Source organism: Cajanus cajan, chromosome 9 (genome assembly GCF_000230855.2).
Source record: "Cajanus cajan strain Asha chromosome 9, NIPB_CcT2T_4, whole genome shotgun sequence".
Taxonomy (NCBI): domain Eukaryota; kingdom Viridiplantae; phylum Streptophyta; class Magnoliopsida; order Fabales; family Fabaceae; genus Cajanus; species Cajanus cajan.
The window spans coordinates 28,143,030-28,165,324 of NC_138525.1; the positions used below are offsets into that span (position 1 = coordinate 28,143,030).

The following is a 22,295-nucleotide window of genomic DNA, read 5'->3' on the forward strand; positions in this document are numbered from 1 at the left end:
AAGTTATTATATCTGAATATCTATAGAAGTAGAAAAACAAGAAATAGAAGCAAGTCGTTACAAAACTATTAATGAATCAGAACGAGAAGTTAACAAAAAAGATATTAAAAAACTTCATAATGAATTAAATTTTTCTAATAGTATGTTAGAAACTTTGTCAAAACAGTTAACAAGAATAGAAGATAAAGAAATTCCTTCCTCAAGTAGTAGTAGTATAATTTCAAGTATCCCAAAACCATTAGTAAAACCAATATATCAGTTAAATACCCATATAGATTCATTAAAATTAGGAAGTGAAAGTGAAGAAAAAATTGAAGAAATTAAAGACCTATTATCAAAATTAACTTTAGGAAAACCTTCAATAAATACCATAGATACAAATGATTTTACCGTTAATAAGATTAAAACTCATTATCCAAAAACAAGAACATATTATCCCAGACCTTCTCTAGCAGATGTTCTTTATGAAGAACGAGGAGAATATGTACAAAATTGTTATTCAAGAAGTGAAATGATCGAATGGAATATAGATGGTATGAGTGAACAAAGTTTATTAGATTATATTTGTATGATGTCTATGGCCGCCAGTGCCTACAAAAGAAGAGGAAATTCTGATAAGGCCACAGCCTTAATTATAGTCCAAGGATTTACTGGCCAACTTAAAGGTTGGTGGGATAATTTCTGGACACTTGCTGATAAAGAATCAATATTAAATGTAGTAAAACCAGAAACTGGTGAAGAGGATGCAGTTGCAACCCTCATTTACACTATTATTCAACACTTTATAGGAGATCCCAATACTTTTAAGGATAGAGCAACTAGTCAGGTAGCAAACCATTATTGTCCAACAATGTCTGATTATCGTTGGTATAGAGATATATTTATGTAAAAAATTACTCTAAGAGAAGATGGTTTTCAAGGATTCTGGAAAGAAAGATTCCTTGCAGGATTACCAAAACTATTTTCTGAAAAAGTCAAGATAAAATTAGAAAGTCACTTTGGTAAACCAATACCTTTTAATACCCTTACTTACGGCCAAATACATAGTATTATTATTGATATAGGAATACAAGTTTGTAATGATTTCAAACTTCAAAACAAACTTAGAAAAGAAGCAGGAACCAGTAAGAGAGAAATAGGAAACTTCTGTGAACAATATGGAGTAGAACCTATTAGAGCACCCAGTGTAGTTAGGAAAAAGGCCCAGAGAAAACAGTTTGTTTCTCAAAAGCCTTACCACAAGTCTTATAATAATTATAAAAAGCCCTATAAAAAATCCTTTAAGAGAAATAAAAATTATTCAAAAAATTTAGAAAAGCCCAATACTAGTACTAAACCCAAATCTACAAAAAGAATATAACATGTTGGAAATGTGGGCGACCAGGCCATTTTGCCAATAAATGTAGAGTTCAACAAAAGATTAATGAATTAGAAATAGATGAATCATTTAAAAAATATTTAATAGCAATAATGATTAACTCAGAATCAGAAGAGAGCAATTCTACTTCTAATGAAGAAAGCAATACTGAAATTATTTATCAATTAGAAGAAGAAGACTCTAGCTCCAGTCAATCTCAAGATGAAGATAGTTGTTTAGGCCCAGGTCTTTGCACCTGTAATGATTGTAAAACTATTAATATGTTAACTATAGATCAAACTCATTCTTTGCTAGATTTAATTTCAAAATTAGAACATGGTCTAATAAGAACTGAATTCATTAATAAATTAGAAGAACTATTAAGAGCAGATGAAAAAGAACAAGAAGAAGTTAAAGAAGTAGACATAAAAGAAATATATTCAAGATTTCGTCAACCAACCCCTGTTACTATTAAAGATATACAAGAAGAAATTAAAAATTTAAAAATAGAAATTACTAATTTAAAACAAGATAATATATCCATTAAATATAGAATATTAGAATTAGAAGGAAAAGAAAAAGTCAGAGAACAAGAAAATATTAAAATAGATTTAGAACAACCTTCGACTTCAGTAGAAGATGTTAATTATTTACATATGATAACAACTCATAAATGACATTGTAATATTAAACTATTAGTTAAAAATGAAGAATTTAACTTAATTGCATTAATAGATTCAGGAGCAGATCTTAACTGTTTGCAAAAAGGTATTATTCCATCAAAATATTATGAAAAGTCTTCTAAAAAAGTTTGAAGTGCCAATAATTCTTATATGAAAATTAATTATAAATTATCATCCGCAAAAATATGAAAAAACAAAATTTGTTACGAAGCCTCTTTTGTATTAGTTAAAAATATGAATATTCCTTGTATATTAGGAACACCTTTTCTATCATGATTATATCCTTTTAAAGTTACTCCAAAAGGATTAGAAACTCAAGTAGTAGGTAATTCAATATGTTTTGAATTTATACACCCACCAAGATCAAGAGAATTAAACTTATTAAGAGAAAAAAGTATTATAGAAAATAAAAAAAAAACAAATTAATTTTTTATCTAAAGAAATTCAGTATAAAAGAATAGAAGAACAATTATCAAATAAAAATATTCAAGAAACTATTAAAAAGATTAATAATCAAATTGAACAAGAAATTTGTGAATTAAATCCAACAGCCTTTTGGCATAGAAAAAAGTATGAAGTATTATTACCATATATAGAAAATTTTGATGAAAAGAATATTAATACTAAAGCAAGACCAATACAAATGAATCCTCAATATTTAGAATATTGTAAAAAAGAAATTCAAGAATATTTAGATAAAGGATTAATTAGACCCTCTAAATCTCCTTGGAGTTGCTAAGCTTTTTATGTCTTAAATGCCGCTGAGTTAGAAAGAGGAGCACCAAGATTAGTTATCAATTATAAACCACTAAATAAAGTCTTAAAATGGATTAGGTATCCTTTACCCAATAAACAAGATTTAATTAAAAGAATAACTCATGCAACCCTATTTTCAAAATTTGATATGAAATCTGGTTAATATCAAATTGGGGTGAAGGAAGAAGATAAGTACAAAACTGCTTTTAATGTTCCTTTTGGACATTACGAGTGGAATGTATTACCATTTGGTTTAAAAAATTCCCCTTCTGAATATCAAAACATTATGAATGATATTTTTTTATCCATATATGAAATTTTCCTTAGTATATTTAGATGATGTATTAATATTTTCGAATTCTATTAACCAACACATAGAACATTTAATTTTTTTTATTAATTTAGTAAAAGAAAATGGATTAGTAGTTTCTGCCAAGAAAATTAAAATATTTTCTACAAAAATAAGATTTTTAGGTTATGAAATTTATCAAGGAACTATTACTCCAATTCAAAAGATGAATAGAATTTGCCGATAAATTTCCAAATGAATTAAAAGATAAGACCCAATTTTAGAGATTTTTAGGTTGTGTCAATTATGTAGTAGACTTTATTCCCAATATTAGAGTTATATGTGCTCCACTATATGCAAGACGGAGAAAAAATCCCAAACCTTGGGACCCAGAAATGACCCAAGTCATTATTAAAGTTAAACAGATAGTCAAAAGATTACCCTGTTTAGGGATTCCTGACCCAGAAGCCTATCTTATTGTCAAGACAGATGCCTCAGACTTAGGATATGGGGGTATTTTAAAGCAAAAAGTTTTATCAAAAGAGCAAGTTGTCAGATATCATTCAGGTATTTGGCATCCAGCTCAGCAAAAGTATTCAACAGTCAAAAAAGAGATTTTATCAATAGTTTTATGTCTTCAAAAATTTCAAGATGATTTATTTTCAAAAATATTTTTGATTAGAACCGATTGTAAAGCAGCACCATCAGTTTTACAAAAAGATGTTAAAAACTTAGTCTCAAAACATATTTTTGCTAGATGGCAAGCTTTATTATCATGCTTCGATTTTGAGATTGAACATATCAAAGGAGAGACAAATACTTTACCAGATTATTTGACAAAAGAGTTTTTACAGGAAAATGAGCAAAAGCTCTAAAGATCAATATGGGACGCCTTTCAAGGCTCCAATCAACAATACTGTTAAATCGGCTCAGTCCGAAGCATCAAGACCATTATCGGCTTCGCCAAGTTCTTCAAGAAAGTTACCACAGTCTTTCGATACAAAATTACCTTCAAAATCTACAACATTTTTAGAAGCCATTAATTCTCAATCTCCATTACTGTTTCACAATAAATTTGACCCAATAGCCGCCCTACAACATACCCCTGAACCTAGCTCCATACCTTCTCATTCAAGACAAATTTCTCAAAACTTATCTAAAAATATTACCCACAATACAAACCCAATAACCACACCATCAAATTCTCGATCCTATGATGACTCATATATTACCAAAGATACCTTTATTGATATTTTGCCAATAGAACCTAAGGGGAAAGACCTATCTCGAGATCAATTAATCAATACCATTTTTCCAAAAGACACTCATCATCAAAATTTCTTAAAACCCAGAATCTTCTATGAATTCATTTTAGTTGATTCTGACTCAATAGAATTATTCCATTCCAAAGATAAAGACGATAATATTATTTATTCCAAAGCCAAGATTCTCTAAATTATGACACCTGAAGAATGGAGACAACCTATTTATCAACCAAAATCCTTTTCAAGACAGTTTCAACCTCAAACTTACACTTATTATGATTATACCATGGCATGGACTTACATGCTATATCTTCAACCCAAAACTCATTCATGGTTCTTCTGGTTTTGCAGAGGAATCTCATTAAAATTTCCCAAGTGGTTTCTCCAATGGTTTTATACATGGGGACCCATTAGGGAATTATTCCCTCAAGAAGTCTCAGAAAATTTTGATTATTTCAAAGAAGTTACATCATTTCTACCAAACTACAAGATGATTACTTTTGTTGCATCTCAGAATATTACTTGGATCGTTACTTGGGATTACATTTTTAGACAACCTTATGACAATGTTCCTTTAAAAATATTATCAAGATGTATAAAATTAAAATGGTGGAAGAAGTTTGACATGAATTTAATCAGTAAATCAAGAATCAGAGAATGGGCTCAAAGCAATTCTCCAGCATTATTACATCAAGAACAAAAAAGAAAAATTACTAAAGATTCTCAGTTTCTAGCTAAGAAGAGCAAAATCATGGCTGAATTAGCCTTAGCCACTTCTCAAGAAGAATTCGAAGCAAGACTCCAATTAATCAGAGCACTTCAAGATTATTCTCAACCTGAAGAAACAGGCTCTTCAAACTCAATATCCACAAGTCCATATCTTCGAAATGAAGATATGTTTGATTAAAGCAAGAATTATTACCTGCTGACGCACTTGGACAGATGTCTATTTTGTAGACGCTTCAAGACAAAGGTGGGCCACCTCTGGTCTGCCATTCAAGAAATTTATTTACCAGCTCTACAAGAAGTTAAAAGACTTTTACATAGTTTTCTTTATGTAAATTATTATATATACTTTCCTGTCTTACCCTTCAATAATGGGTATCTGATTACCCTTTTATGTAATTTTAGTCTTTAGGTTTGTGTATATAAGGAGACTCTCTCTTCAGTTGTAAGCATCGAGTGTTTAAGCAATCTAAGAATATACTTGTTCTATCAAAACTCTTTGTGCAATTTGCCATCATTCAGAAATCTTTGTAAGTATATCGAAAAATGATTATCTTACTTGAGCATGGTCATATTCATATTACTTATTCCAATTATCCTAGTTTTCATATTACTATCACTTTATATAACTACAATAGTTCGTCTTTAGAAATTATTACGCTGCCTCTTTTGGTATCAGAGCCTGATACCACTTATTATTAATATAAATTGATCATAACTAGGAGGCTTTGCCACCTTTCTTTGATCTAATTTATATTATTAATCATAATTGTTTGTATTGTTTCAAGTTTTTGCTCATAATTCTGCTATTTGTTTTCAATAAATATTGATATTTTGATCTTCTTTGGGGGGATATAGATTATGATTAATAATATAAATTAGATCAAAGAAAGGTGGCAGAGCCTCCTAGTTATGATCAATTTATATTAATAATAAGTGGTATCAGGCTCTGATACCAAAAGAGGCAGCGTAATAATTTCTAAAGACGGACTATTGTATTTATATAAAGTGATAGTAATATGAAAACTACGATAATTGGAATAAGTAATATGAATATGACCATGCTCAAGTAAGATAATCATTTTTTGAAATACTTACAAAGATTTCTGAATGATGACAAATTGCACAAAGAGTTTTGATAGAACAAGTATATTCTTAGATTGCTTAAACACTCGATGCTTACAACTGAAGAGAGAGTCTCCTTATATACACAAACCTAAAGACTAAAATTACATAAAAGGGTAATCGGATACCCATTATTGAAGGGTAAGATAGGAAAGTAAATATAATAATTTACATAAAGAAAACTAAATAAAAGTCTTTTAACTTCTTGTGGAGCTGGCAAATAACTTTCTTGAATGGCAGACCAGAGGTGGCCCACCTTTGTCTTGAAGCGTCTGCAAAATAGACAGCTGTCCAAGTGCGTCAGCAGGTAATAATTCTTGCTTTAATCAAACATATCTTCATTTCAAAGATATGGACTTGTGGATATTGAGTCTGAAGAGCCTGTTTCTTCAGGTTGAGAATCATCTTGAAGTGCTCTGATTAATTAGAGTCTTGCTTCAAATTCTTCTTGAGAAGTGGCTGAGGCTAATTCAGCCATGATTTTGCTCTTCTCAGCTAGAAACTGAGAATCTTTAGTAATTTTTCTTTTTTGTTCTTGATGTAATAATGCTGGAGAATTGCTTTGAGCCCATTCTTTGATTCTTGATTTACTGATTAAATTCATGTCAAACTTTTTCCACCATTTGATTTTTATACATCTTGATAATATTTTTAAAGGAACATTGTCATAAGGTTGTTTAAAAATGTAATCCCAAGTAACGATCCAAGTAATATTTTGAGATGCAACAAAAGTAATCATCTTGTAGTTTGGTAGAAATGATGTAACTTCTTTGAAATAATCAAAATTTTCTGAGACTTCTTGAGGGAATAATTCCCTAATGGGTCCCCATGTATAAAACCATTGGAGAAACCACTTGGGAAATTTTAATGAGATTCCTCTGCGAACCAGAAGAACCATGAATGAGTTTTGGGTTGAAGATATAGCATGTAGGTCCATGCCATGGTATAATCATAATAAGTGTAAGTTTGAGGTTGAAACTGTCTTGAAAAGGATTTTGGTTGATAAATAGGTTGTCCCCATTCTCCAGGTGTCATAATTTTGAGAATCTTGGCTTTGGAATAAATAATATTATCGTCTTTTATCTTTGGAATGGAATAATTCTATTGAGTCAGAATCAACTAAAATGAATTCATAGAAGATTCTGGGTTTTAAGAAATTTTTATGATGAGTGTCTTTTGGAAAAATGGTATTGATTAATTGATCTCGAGATAGGTCTTTCCACTCAGGTTCTATTGGCATAATATCAATAAAGGTATCTTTGGTAATATATGAGTCATCATAGGATCGAGAATTTGATGGTGTGGTTATTGGGTTTGTATTGTGGGTAATATTTTAAGATAAGTTTTGAGAAATTTGTCTTGAACGAAAAGGTATGGAGCTAGGTTCAGGGGTATGTTGTAGGGCGGCTATTGGGTCAAATTTATTGTGAAACAGTAATGGAGATTGAGAATTAATGGCTTCTAAAAATGTTGTAGATTTTGAAGGTAATTTTGCATTGAAAGACTGTGGTAACTTTCTTGAAGAACTTGGCGATGCCGATAATGGTCTTGATGCTTCGGACTGAGCCGATTTAACAGTATTGTTGATTGGAGCCTTGAAAGGCGTCCCATATTGATCTTTAGAGCTTTTGCTCATTTTCCTGTAAAAACTCTCTTGTCAAATAATCTGGTAAAGTATTTGTCTCTCCTTTGATATGTTCAATCTCAAAATCGAAGCATGATAATAAAGCTTGCCATCTAGCAAAAATATGTTTTGTAACTAAGTTTTTAACATCTTTTTGTAAAACTGATGGTGCTGCTTTACAATTGGTTCTAATCAAAAATCTTTTTGAAAATAAATCATCTTGAAATTTTTGAAGACATAAAACTATTGATAAAATCTCTTTTTTGACTGTTGAATACTTTTGCAGAGCTGGATGCCAAATACCTGAATGATATCTGACAACTTGCTCTTTTGATAAAATTTTTTGCTTTAAAATTCCCCTATATCCTAAGTCTGAGGCATCTGTCTCGACAATAAGATAGGCTTCTGGGTCAGGAATCCCTAAACAGAGTAATCTTTTGACTATCTATTTAACTTTAATAATGACTTGGGTCATTTCTGGGTCCCAAGGTTTGGGATTTTTTCTCAGTCTTGCATATAGTGGAGCACATATAACTCTAATATTGGGAATAAAGTCTGCTACATAATTGACACAACCTAAAAATCTCTGAAGTTGGGTCTTATCTTTTATTTCATTTGGAAATTTATCGGCAAATTCTATTGATCTTTGAATTGGAATAATAGTTTCTTGATAAATTTCATAACCTAAAAATCTTATATTTGTAGAAAATATTTTAATTTTCTTGGCAGAAACTACTAATCCATTTTCTTTTACTAAATTAATAAAAGTTTTTAAATGTTCTATGTGTTGGTTAATAGAATTCGAAAATATTAATACATCATCTAAATATACTAAGGCAAATTTCATATATGGATAAAAAATATCATTCATAATGTTTTGATATTCAGAAGGGGCATTTTTTAAACCAAATGGTAATACATTCCACTCGTAATGTCCAAAAGGAACATTAAAAGCAGTTTTGTACTTATCTTCTTCCTTCACCCCAATTTGATAATAACCAGATTTCATATCAAATTTTGAAAATAGGGTTGCATGAGTTATTCTTTTAATTAAATCTTGTTTATTGGGTAAAGGATACCTAATCCATTTTAAGACTTTATTTAGTGGTTTATAATTGATAACTAATCTTGGTGCTCCTCTTTCTAACTCAGCGGCATTTAAGACATAAAAAGCTTAGCAACTCCAAGGAGATTTAGAGGGTCTAATTAATCCTTTATCTAAATATTCTTGAATTTCTTTTTTACAATATTCTAAATATTGAGGATTCATTTGTATTGGTCTTGCTTTAGTATTAATATTCTTTTCATCAAAATTTTCTATATGTGGTAATAATACTTCATACTTTTTTCTATGCCAAAAGGCTGTTGGATTTAATTCACAAATTTCTTGTTCAATTTGATTATTAATCTTTTTAATAGTTTCTTGAATATTTTTATTTGATAATTGTTCTTCTATTCTTTTATATTGAATTTCTTTAGATAAAAAATTAATTTGTTTTCTTTTATTTTCTATAATACTTTTTTCTCTTAATAAGTTTAATTCTCTTGATCTTGGTGGGTGTATAAATTCAAAACATATTGAATTACCTACTACTTGAGTTTCTAATCCTTTTGGAGTAACTTTAAAAGGATATAATAATGATAGAAAAGGTGTTCCTAATATACAAGGAATATTCATATTTTTAACTAATACAAAAGAGGCTTCGTAACAAATTTTGTTTTTACATATTTCTGCAGATGATAATTTATAATTAATTTTCATATAAGAATTATTGGCACTTAAAACTTTTTCAGAAGACTTTTCATAATATTTTGATGGAATAATACCTTCTTGCAAACAGTTAAGATCTGCTCCTGAATCTATTAATGCAATTAAGTTAAATTCTTCATTTTTAACTAATAGTTTAATATTACAATGCCATTTATGAGTTGTTATCATATGTAAATAATTAACATCTTCTACTGAAGTCGAAGGTTGTTCTAAATCTATTTTAATATTTTCTTGTTCTCTGACTTTTTCTTTTCCTTCTAATTCTAATATTCTATATTTAATGGATATATTATCTTATTTTAAATTAGTAATTTCTATTTTTAAATTTTTAATTTCTTCTTGTATATCTTTAATAGTAACAGGGGTTGGTTGACGAAATCTTGAATATATTTCTTTTATGTCTACCTCTTTAACTTCTTCTTGTTCTTTTTCATCTGCTCTTAATAGTTCTTCTAATTTATTAATGAATTCAGTTCTTATTGGACCATGTTCTAATTTTGAAATTAAATCTAGCAAAGAATGAGTTTGATCTTTAGTTAACATATTAGTAGTTTTACAATCATTACAGGTGCAAAGACCTGGGCCTAAACAACTATCTTCATCTTGAGATTGACTGGAGCTAGAGTCTTCTTCTTCTTCTAATTGATAAATAATTTCAGTATTGCTTTCTTCATCGTAAGTAGAATTGCTCTCTTCTGATTCTGAGTTAATCATTATTGCTATTAAAGATTTTTTAAATGATTCATCTATTTCTAATTCATTAATCTTTTGTTGAACTCTACATTTATTGGCAAAATGGCCTGGTCGCCCACATTTCCAACATGTTATATTCTTTTTTGTATATTTGGGTTTAGTACTAGTATTGGGCTTTTCTAAATTTTTTGAATAATTTTTATTTCTCTTAAAGGATTTTTTATAGGGCTTTTTATAATTATTATAAGACTTGTGGTAAGGCTTTTGAGAAACAAACTGTTTTCTCTAGGCCTTTTTCCTAACTGCACTGGGTGCTCTAATAGGTTTTACTCCATATTGTTCACAGAAGTTTCCTATTTCTCTCTTACTGGTTCCTGCTTCTTTTCTAAGTTTGTTTTGAAGTTTGAAATCATTACAAACTTGTATTCCTGTATCAATTATAATACTATGTATTTGGCCGTATGTAAGGGTATTAAAAGGTATTGGTTTTCCAAAGTGACTTTCTAATTTTATCTTGACTTTTTCAGAAAATAGTTTTGGTAATCTTGCAAGGAATCTTTCTTTCCAGAATCCTTGAAAACCATCTTCTCTTAGAGTAATTTTTGACATAAATATATCTCTATACCAACGATAATCAGACATTGTTGAACAATAAAGGTTTGCTAGCTGACTAGCTGCTCTATCCTTAAAAGTATTGGGATCTCCTATAAAGTGTTGAATAATAGTGTAAATGAGGGTTGCAACTGCATCCTCTTCACTAGTTTCTGGTTTTACTGCATTTAATATTGATTCTTTATCAGCAGGTGTCCAGAAATTATCCCACCAACCTTTAAGTTGGCCAGTAAATCCTTGGACTATAATTAAGGCTGTGGCCTTATCAGAATTTCCTCTTCTTTTGTAGGCACTGGCGGCCATAGACATCATACAAATATAATCTAATAAACTTTGTTCACTCATACCATCTATATTCCATTCGATCATTTCACTTCTTGAATAACTATTTTGTACATATTCTCCTCGTTCTTCATAAAGAACATCTGCTAGAGAAGGTCTGGGATAATATGTTCTTGTTTTTGGATAATGAGTTTTAATCTTATTAACGGTAAAATCATTTGTATCTATGGTATTTATTGAAGGTTTTACTAAAGTTAATTTTGATAATAGGTCTTTAATTTCTTCATTTTTTTCTTCACTTTCACTTCCTAATTTTAATGAATCTATATGGGTATTTAACTGATATATTGGTTTTACTAATGGTTTTGGGATACTTGAAACTATACTACTACTACTTGAGGAAGGAATTTCTTTATCTTCTATTCTTGTTAACTGTTTTGACAAAGTTTCTAACATACTATTAGAAAAATTTAATTGATTATGAAGTTTTTTAATATCTTTTTTGTTAACTTCTCGTTCTGATTCATTAATAGTTTTGTAAGGACTTGCTTCTATTTCTTGTTTTTCTACTTCTATTTTAACAGTAGTCATAGGGGGATATTCATATATAATAATTTTATTATCTATTGTTTTCCAAGTTTTATTGGTTTTTACTAAAGGATTTATTGATTTAATAATATTATTTTCTTTGCTATAATTATTAAACCAATCAAAGAAATAAATATTGATTTCATTTTCTTCCATATAAGAATAATATAGTTCTCTAAATTTAATAGTTTCTTCTTGCGAAAAATTTTTAAAATACCATTTTCTTAAATCTTTATTGTAATCTGCTTTAAAGTCTTGATTAATCCATTCCTTATCAATTTGAAAAGGTTCTTCTCTTGTAATAGTATTAATAATTTGAGATGCGGTAGGATTCAAATCATCCTCCTCTGCATGTTGAATATTTTCATAAACAGGCCTTGTAATCTTAGAATTAATATCTAATTTGGTTAAATCTATATTGATAGTAGATCCATCTACTGAATGTCTCGCACTATTTCCTTTATAAATCATTTGTGGTAAATTACTTCTAAAAGAGTTTGACCTATTCATTCTTAACCTAATATCTGTTCCGTCTTGAATTATCTCTCTAACTTGAGTATTGTAAATTTTTGGTTCTTCAATTATATCTTTTAGTAACCAATCTTCTGGAATTTTAGAAATAACTTCAGCGTGACTAAGACGCCTTGGTGCCTGTATTGAAGACTTCCTAAGATTTGCTTCTACTAATACAGTTTCATTTTTTGGAGATGATCTAAGAGCTTTATAATTATAATCTATTTTAGTAACTTTATAATAAATTTTGAAAATAAGTTGTATTGGACCTGAATCTTCATCTAAGATTTCATCAGGGATTTTAACATATAGTTTTAAAGCATTACTTGTTTTAGAATTTCTAATATTCATAGAAAAATTTGGATAACAGTTAAAAAAGGCAGGGCCGTCATGTAAATTACTTTCTAATATTGCTATAATAGAATCTTGAAATTGTTTCATACGAATATCTCTTAATAATAATAATATTGGACTGTTTACACCTAATCTGTAGTTAGGCTTAACAACAACTTGAATTAATCCTAAGTGCATATAATTATAACCTTTCTTAATATATAATAATAATTTGTTCATAACTAGGAGACTTTGCCACATTTACTTGAATCAAATTATATTTATGATTATTTTCTTTCCAGGAGGACATATTGTTTTATCATCTTGCATACAACATTATAATTGTGTTTTTGATTCTCATATCCATATTCAAATCTTCGTCCATTCAATATCTTATTTTATACATATTGTCAACATTGTTTTTACTTTGTGATTCCGTATATTATTTGTTCATTCTTGTTCTTAATTCTGAAAACTGTTTATAGTATTCAAGAAGCTTGTTCATTTTTGATCTTCTTTTGTAACACCCCATTTTTTCTTATTTCAATTTTATTTTATTTTAATTGAGGGTATTTTGGTAATTTTATAAAGGAGATAGGGGTGATTTAGTAGCTTGGAACGGGCTGTTCCGAAATTGGAACGGGCTGTTCCGAAATTGGAACGGGCTGTTCCGAAATTGGAACGGGATGTTCCAAAATTGGAACGGGCTGTTCCGAAATTGGAACGGGCCGTTCCAAACTACCAGTGAAAGTGTGAGTTAATAGCCCAGAACGGGCCATTCTCAAGTTGTAATGGGCCGTTCCGGACTATTAATTTTGCCTTTAACCCTAATTAGGACGAGCTTGGAACGGGGTGTTCCCAAAATTATGGTCGTTGGGTGTTGTAATTAATGCACACCAGAACGGGCCGTTCTGGTTTTGGAACGGGCCGTTCTGGATGTGATTTTTAGCCATGTTTTAAGGGTCCGGAACGGGCCATTCCGGCGTAAAAAGCCTATAAATAGAGCTGTTTGCCACTCCCAAAAAGCACACCTCTCATTTCTGATTTCTTTTCTTCTGCTCGCTCTTTTCTTTCCTCTATTTTCTGCTTCAGACCGAGGGGAACCCAGCAAGGGAGATCAACCAGATCTAGTGTAGATTCAGCTTCTACATATCTAGATTCAACTTCTTCATATCCAGGTACAGGGGAAAAGGAAATTATTTATATATAGAGTTACATAAGGGAATTGGGTAGAGGAAGAACTCCTTAGGATTATGAGTAATTTTAGAATTATTTCTGTTTGAAGAATTATTGACATTATTTAATTCTGTATATATTTAGGACAACAAATATATGATTTGTTTGTAAAAATGATGCTCTAGGAGAGAGAACGAAATTATAGAAAAGTGTTTGTAGGTTAGGTTTTGGAAAAATTGGATTATTTCTGTTTGAGGAATTAATTATACCATTAGATTCCGTATGTGTTGAGGATTAGAAATATGTATTTAAATTGTAAGAATGATGATCCGGGAGAGAGAACGAAATTGTAGAAAAGTGCTTGTGAGCTAGGTTTTGGAACAATTGGGGGGTTTTACTGTTTATGCTGAAATTATATTAAATTGCTAATTCTATTGATTATTATATTAATTTATGAATATCATTGTTATATTATTTGATAAAAATTGATGATTTAAATGTGAATTGCTTGATATGTATGAAACCCATTATTTTGGACTTATCTGATATGTGTATGGAATTGAACTATGAGATGTTGTGTGGAATGTGAATGAGATGTGGTTGTGGTTCTTCACACCTATGACCATGGGTGAGCACGGCCCGAGATTGTTACATGAGTATCGTGACCTTGGTTAACATGTCAGGGGTGAGCACGACCCTAGGTTAGGGGTAACGTGAACTTGGCACAGTGTTATATCAGGGGTGAGCACGGCCCTAGGATAGGGATAACGTGACCTTGGCACAGTGTTATATCAGGGGTGAGCACGGCCTGGGATTGTTAAATGGGTAGCGTGACCTTGGCATAGTGTGAAGTGCAAGATTTGTGATGATTGGTGTGATTGAGAATTATGACGTGATGACAATGCATGATTGATTGAAATACGATATGTTGAAATATTTACGATTATTAAATAATATATTGTGTTTTCTTATGTGCTATATATATAGATGTTTTCTTTTCTCACCGTGCGGTTTGTGGATATTTTAGGTGAGGAAGATCTGGCTACGAGTGGTATCTAGAATGCCAACGGTTGAATTGTCGGGATGCTCTGATATTGTGACATCGGGGCAACAAGGATTTTTAGAACATAGGTTTTTATTGTAAATGTTATTTTGAAAATAATTTGAAAACTATTGCGTTTCATTTTTTGTTATTGTGGTTATTGAAGTATAATTTTTAAGATTCTCATGTGAACCCTTATACCGAAATTGAAAAATTTATTTATAAGTTTTTATTATTACAATATATATGTTGGGGTAGTAAGGGTGTCATATTTAGTGGTATCAGAGCAGGTCAATCCAATCGGCTGTGAGTTATGAGTCTACTATTCTTGTTTGGTAGATAATGGATGGAATGATTGATTGTGGAATTTGTTGATATGTTAGTGTTATGATTGATTAAGGTTATTGTTTACTTATAGTATAATTGTTAACTTTTCTGGTGATCAGAAAAGTAATGGCAGGAGGTAGGAACGACCGTGCAATCGCTGATGCTTTACAAGCGATGGCTCAGGCTCTTGGTAATATGAACCAACAACCAGAAATAGATTGGTTGGAGAGATTCCAGCGAAATAATCTGCCAAGCTTCCGTGGGGGTTATAATCCTGATGGAGCTACTGACTGGATTTTTGAAGTTGAAAAGATATTCCAAGCTATGGGATGTCCTTTGATACAGAAGGTGACTTTGGCTACCTTCATGCTTTCTGGAGAGGTTGGCATCTGGTGGCAAGGTGCTTTACAAAGAATGATAGTTGCAGGTACCCAAGTGAACTGGGAGAATTTCAAGCGGCTCTTCTTGGAGAAATACTTTCCCCGAGATGTGAGACATAAGAAACAGGTGGAATTCCTTGAATTGAAGCAAGGAGATGATTCTGTGGCTGAGTATGTGACTAAGTTTGAAGACTTGGTCAGATTTTGTCCTATGTATGATGGCGTGGGAAATGAGGAGGACAAATGTGTGAAGTTTTTGAGTGGTCTTCGCCTTGAGATTAAACAAGTTTTCAATTATCAAGGGATCACTCACTATCATGAATTGGTAAACAAGTGCCGAGTATATGATGAGGACAACCGTGCTAGGGTAACTTATTATAAGAGTGGAGGACCCATGAGGAATAATAAGTTTGGTTCATCTAATAGGAGTAAACCTTACACCAAGTCTGCTGGGGACTCAAGTTCTAAGGTGAATAATCAAGGTTCTGGGCAACAAAGAAGCCAAGTTCCCACGGCTAGCCAAACTTCTAGGGGAGGAAGTGTGGGTTCTGTTTCACACAACAACTGCTACAATTGTGGGAAGCCAGGTCATAGGGCATATGAATGTCCGTTACCTAGAGAAATAACGTGCTTCAAATGTCAAGAGAAGGGACACAGAGCTCGTGATTGCCCCAAGAACAAGACAACAGAGGTTGGAGGGAGTGCTAGCAAACCTCGAGCGACAGGAAGGGTGTTTGCCTTGAGTGGTGCTGAAGCTTCACAATCCAAAGACTTAATCCAGGGTATGTGTTTCATCAATGGAACTCCTCTAATTGTTTTGTATGACTCTGGTGCGACTCACTCTTTTATATCACATGCGTGTGTGTCCAAATTAAAATTTCCTGTTTCTTCCTTGTCTTTTGAGTTAATAGTAGAGACACCAACTAGTGGTTCAGTGTCTACTTCTGATGTCTGTTTAAAATGTCCTTTGATTATTGAGGGTAGAGATTTCATGGTTGACTTAATTTGTTTGCCTCTAAGTCAGCTAGATGTTATTCTGGGGATGGACTGGTTATCTTCCAATCATGTCCTTTTGAATTGTGCTGATAAATCTATTGTCTTTGGTGAGCCTGTTGAAAAAGTGAGTAATGATTATTTGACTGCCAACCAAGTTAAGGTATATTTACAAGAGGATGCTCAAGTGTACATGTTGTTAGCTTCTTTGAATTCGGAGAGTAATATTTTGGTGAATGAACTACCTGTTGTATGTGACTTTTCGGATGTCTTCTCTGATGATATGTCTAGCTTACCACCTAGAAGAGAAGTAGAATTTTCCATAGACTTAGTACGAGGAACAGGACCTATTTCTATTGCACCTTATAGGATGTCACCCATAGAGTTAGTGGAGCTTAAGAAACAAATAGAAGACTTGTTGGAGAAGGGGTTTGTGAGACCTAGTGTATCACCTTGGGGAGCACCCGTACTCTTAGTCAAGAAGAAGGATGGTAGCATGAGATTGTGTGTAGATTATTGCTAGTTGAACAAGGTGACCATTAAGAATAAATATCCATTGCCTAGGATAGATGATCTTATGGACCAGTTGGTGGGTGCTTGTGTATTTAGTAAAATTGATCTTAGATCGGGGTACCATCAAATTAGAGTTAAGGGTGAGGATGTACCTAAGACAGCATTTAGGACTCGTTATGGAAATTATGAGTATCTAGTAATGCCTTTTGGTGTGACGAATGCTCCTACAATTTTTATGGATTACATGAACCAAATTTTTCATCTGTACTTGGATAAATTTGTAGTTGTCTTCATAGATGACATACTAGTTTATTCCAAGACTAAAGAGGAACATGGGGAACACTTAAAGGTAGTACTTCAAACCCTCAAGGAGAGACAACTTTATGCCAAGTTGTCTAAGTGTGACTTTTGGCTAGAGAAGGTGAGTTTCTTAGGACACGTGATTTCAAGTGGGGGTATAACAGTAGATCCATCTAAAGTTGAGGCGGTGCTTAAGTGGGAGACACCTAAGTCAGTTAGTGAGATTAGGAGTTTCCTTGGATTGGTTGGATACTATAGAAGATTCATAGAGGGATTCTCTAAGTTAGCATTACCCTTGACAAATTTAACTAGGAAAGGAGTTGTGTTTGTATGGGATAGTAAATGTGAGAATAGTTTCCGAACTCTTAAGGAGAAGTTGACTAGTGCACCTGTTTTAGTGTTGCCTGACCTTAGTAAGACTTTTGTGGTTTATTGTGACGCTTCTAAGATGGGTTTGGGTGGAGTGTTAATGCAAGAGGGAAAGGTCGTATCGTATGCATCTAGGCAATTGAAAATACATGAGAAGAATTACCCCACCCATGATCTTGAATTAGCAGCTGTGGTATTCACACTTAAGATTTGGAGACATTATTTGTATGGTTCAAAATTTGAGGTTTTTAGTGATCATAAGAGTCTTAGATATTTATTTGACCAAAAGGAATTAAATATGAGACAAAGGAGATGGTTAGAGTTCCTTAAGGATTATGATTTTGATCTTAGTTATCATCCGGGCAAAGCCAATGTGGTGGCTGATGCTTTAAGTAGGAAATCTTTGCATTTGTCTTCTCTTATGATTAGGGAGATGGACCTTTTGGCTCAATTTAGAGACTTGAGTTTGACTTGTGAGGTGACCCCTAGAAGTGTGAGATTAGGTATGACTCGGGTGACTAGTGAGTTGTTGAGGAAAATTGGAGAAGCCCAGTTAGTGGATTCATTTCTAGTGGCTAGACGTGATGCTATAGGACAAGGTGTTGGAGGAGAATTTACCTTGGGTGTAGATGGAGTGTTAAGATTTAAAGACCGAGTGTGCGTGCCTAGTGACCCTACACTTAGACGTTTGATCCTAGAGGAAGGTCATAGGAGCAAGCTTAGTTTTCACCCAGGGGCAACTAAGATGTATCAAGACCTTAGAAAGATATTTTGGTGGCCTAGGATGAAGAAAGATATAGCTGAATTTGTGAGTGCCTGTTTAGTGTGTCAGAAGGCTAAGATAGAACATCAGAAACCTTCAGGACTACTTCAGCCTTTGAGTATACCCGAGTGGAAGTGGGATAGCATTTCTATGGATTTTGTAGTTGCTTTGCCTAGGACTAGGAGAGGGCATGATTCCATTTGGGTTATAGTTGATAGGTTGACTAAGAGTGCACATTTCTTACCTATTAACATTAGGTATTCTCTAGAGAGATTGGCTAGACTGTATATTGATGAGATTGTGAGATTGCATGGGATACCATCTAGCATAGTTTCAGACAGAGACCCTATTCACCTCTAGGTTTTGGGAGAGCCTACAACGAGCTTTAGGGACCCAACTTAGACTTAGTTCAGCTTACCACCCTCAAACTGATGGTCAGACTGAGAGGACTATTCAATCTTTAGAGGATTTGCTTAGAGCCTGTGTGTTGGACCAAGGGGGTAGTTGGGATCGTCTTTTACCTATGATAAAGTTTACCTATAATAATAGTTACCACTCTAGTATAGGTATGGCACCTTATGAAGCCTTGTATGGTAGGAGATGTAGGACCCCTTTGTGTTGGTGCGAGCCTGGTGATAATGTTATCTTAGGACCTGAAATTGTGCAACAAACCACTGATAAGGTTAGATTGATACAAGAGAGGATGAGGACAGCTCAAAGTAGACAGAAAAGTTATGCTGATAGGAGAAGGAAGGACTTGGAATTTCAAGAAGGTGACCATGTGTTCTTGAAAGTCACTCCGTGAACTGGGGTTGGCCGGGGCATTGAAATCCAGAAAACTTACTCCTCGATTTATTGGTCCTTTCCAAATTCTAAAAAGAGTCGGTAGTGTTGCCTACCAAATTGCTTTGCCTCCTAACCTATCAAATCTCCATGATGTTTTCCACATTTCCCAACTTCGGAAATACATTCATGATCCTTCGCATGTGATTGAGTCGGATCATCTTGAGGTTAAGGAGAACCTAACTGTGGAAGCTACCCCGGTGAGAGTCGAGGATCGAATGGTGAAGCAACTTACGGGAAAGGAAATTCCTTTGGTAAAAGTTATTTGGGGAGGAGCTACACCTGAAAGTGCTACTTGGGAGCTAGAGGAGAAGATGAAAGCGTCATATCCGTTTTTATTTGCTTCAGGTAATTTCGAGGACGAAATTTCTTAAAGGAGGGAAGAATTGTAACACCCCATTTTTTCTTATTTCAATTTTATTTTATTTTAATTGAGGGTATTTTGGTAATTTTATAAAGGAGATAGGGGTGATTTAGTAGCTTGGAACGGGCTGTTCCGAAATTGGAACGGGCCGTTCCAAACTACCAAAACGTATGTGATTTAGTAGCTTGGAACGGGCTGTTCCGAAATTGGAACGGGCCGTTCCAAACTACCAGTGAAAGTGTGAGTTAATAGCCCAGAACGGGCCGTTCTCAAGTTGGAACGGGCCGTTCCGGACTATTAATTTTGCCTTTAACCCTAATTAGGAACGGGCTTGGAACGGGGCGTTCCCAAAATTATGGTCGTTGGGTGTAATTAATGCACACCAGAACGGACCGTTCTGGTTTTGGAACGGGCCATTCTAGATGTGATTTTTAGCCATGTTTTAAGGGTCCGGAATGGGCCGTTCCGCATTTGGAACGGGCCGTTCCGGCGTAAAAAGCCTATAAATAGAGCTGTTTGCCACTCCCAAAAAGCACACCTCTCATTTCTGATTTCTTTTCTTCTGCTCTCTCTTTTCTTTCCTCTATTTTCTGCTTCAGACCGAGGGGAACCCAGCGAGGGAGATCAACCAGATCTAGTGTAGATTCAGCTTCTACATATCTAGATTCAGCTTCTTCATATCCAGGTACGGGGGAAAAGGAAATTATTTATATATAGAGTTACATAAGGGAATTGGGTAGAGGAAGAACTCCTTAGGATTATGAGTAATGTTAGAATTATTTCTGTTTGAAGAATTATTGACATTATTTGATTCTTTATATATTTAGGACAACAAATATATGATTTGTTTGTAAAAATGATGCTCTAGGAAAGAGAACGAAATTATAGAAAAGTGCTTGTAGGTTAGGTTTTGGAAAAATTGGATTATTTCTGTTTGAGGAATTAATTATACCATTAGATTCCGTATGTGTTGAGGATTAGAAATATGTATTTAAATTGTAAGAATGATGATCCGGGAGAGAGAACAAAATTGTAGAAAAGTGCCTGTGAGCTAGGTTTTGGAACAATTAGGGGGTTTTACTGTTTATGCTGAAATTATATTAAATTGCTAATTCTATTGATTATTATATTAATTTATGAATATCATTGTTATATTATTTGATAAAAATTGATGATTTAAATGTGAATTGCTTGATATGTATGAAACCCATTATTTTGGACTTATCTGATATGTGTATGGAATTGAACTATGAGATGTTGTGTGGAATGTGAATGAGATGTGGTTGTGGTTCTTCAATCCTATGACTAGGGTTGAGCACGGCCCGAGATTGTTACATGAGTATCGTGACCTTGGTTAACATGTCAGGGGTGAGCACGGCCCTAGGTTAGGGGTAACGCGACCTTGGCACAGTGTTATATCAGGGGTGAGCACAGCTCTGGATTGTTACGTGGGTATCGTGACCTTGGTTAACATGTCAGGGGTGAGCACGACCCTAGGATAGGGATAACGTGACCTTGGCACAGTGTTATATCAGGGGTGAGCATGGCCCGGGATTGTTAAATGGGTAGCGTGACCTTGGCATAGTGTGAAGTGCAAGATTTGTGATGATTGATGTGATTGAGAATTATGACGTGATGACAATGCATGATTGATCGAAATACGATATGTTGAAATATTTACGAATATTAAATAATATATTGTGTTTTCTTATGTGCTATATATATAGATGTTTTCTTTTCTCACCGTGCGATTTGTGGATATTTTAGGTGAGGAAGACCTGGCTACGAGTGGTATCTAGAATGCCAACGGTTGAATTGTCGGGATGCTCTGATATTGTGACATCGGGGCAAAAAGGATTTTTAGAACATAGGTTTTTATTGTAAATGTTATTTTGAAAATAATTTGAAAACTCTTGCGTTTCATTTTTTGTTATTGTGGTTATTGAAGGATAATTTTTAAGATTCTCATGTGAACCCTTATACCGAAATTGAAAAATTTATTTATAAGTTTTTATTATTACAATATATATGTTGGGGTAGTAAGGGTGTCACATCTTTGGGGGAAGTAGAAGCCATATCTTCTTGTGTTGGTGGTCCTGGTAGTAAGCCCTAGGGGATTAGGCAGTGAAACCGTTGGTCAGCCATGGAAAGGAGACAAGCCTTTACCACCTTTAAAGAACCTTCAAAAATGTCCAAGATAATTGAAACTATTAGTAGTCTAGGAACCAAGAATAAGAACAAACAAATAGTTATGAGAACACCGAGTATAGACAGTGAAACTGCATCATCAAACCAATTAGATCAAGAACTCAAAATAGCAGAAATAGAAAACTCATTACATAACTGGTGAATACCCATAGTTAAAAAGTGCAAAGTCTACAAGCAACACAGTATATGGTCAACAAGTCAAGATGAAATTCGTACCTTAGAATATAGTTACCCAGGAACAAAAACCAACAAAATTGTTAACTTAATTGAACAAACCTTATTAGATGAACATATTAAAAAGGGTTATAACTTCATGCATCTAGGATTAATTCAAGTTGCTGTTAAACCTAATTACAGATTAGGAATAAACAGCCCAATATTATTATTACTCAGAGATATT

At 33.1% G+C, this 22,295-nt stretch overlaps 1 protein-coding gene across 5 annotated transcripts in view; it reads left to right on the forward strand.

The window, feature by feature from the left end:
• The window catches only part of LOC114915130 (uncharacterized), a 59,950-nt gene extending 37,949 nt beyond the window's left edge, over positions 1 to 22,001 (forward strand). For 2 of the 5 annotated variants that reach the window (XM_083063605.1, XM_083063601.1), the window contains exon 2: positions 14,821 to 22,001. In XM_083063605.1, coding sequence (XP_082919731.1) covers positions 15,289 to 17,058 — 1,770 coding nt within the window. In that variant the 5' untranslated portion in view covers positions 14,821 to 15,288 and the 3' untranslated portion in view covers positions 17,059 to 22,001. Of the gene's footprint in view, positions 1 to 10,164; positions 10,272 to 13,709; positions 13,796 to 14,820 lie in introns of all 5 variants that reach the window. The other 3 variants (XM_083063602.1, XM_083063604.1, XM_083063603.1) reach the window with 3 other exon arrangements.
• Positions 22,002 to 22,295: the final 294 nt, after the last annotated feature.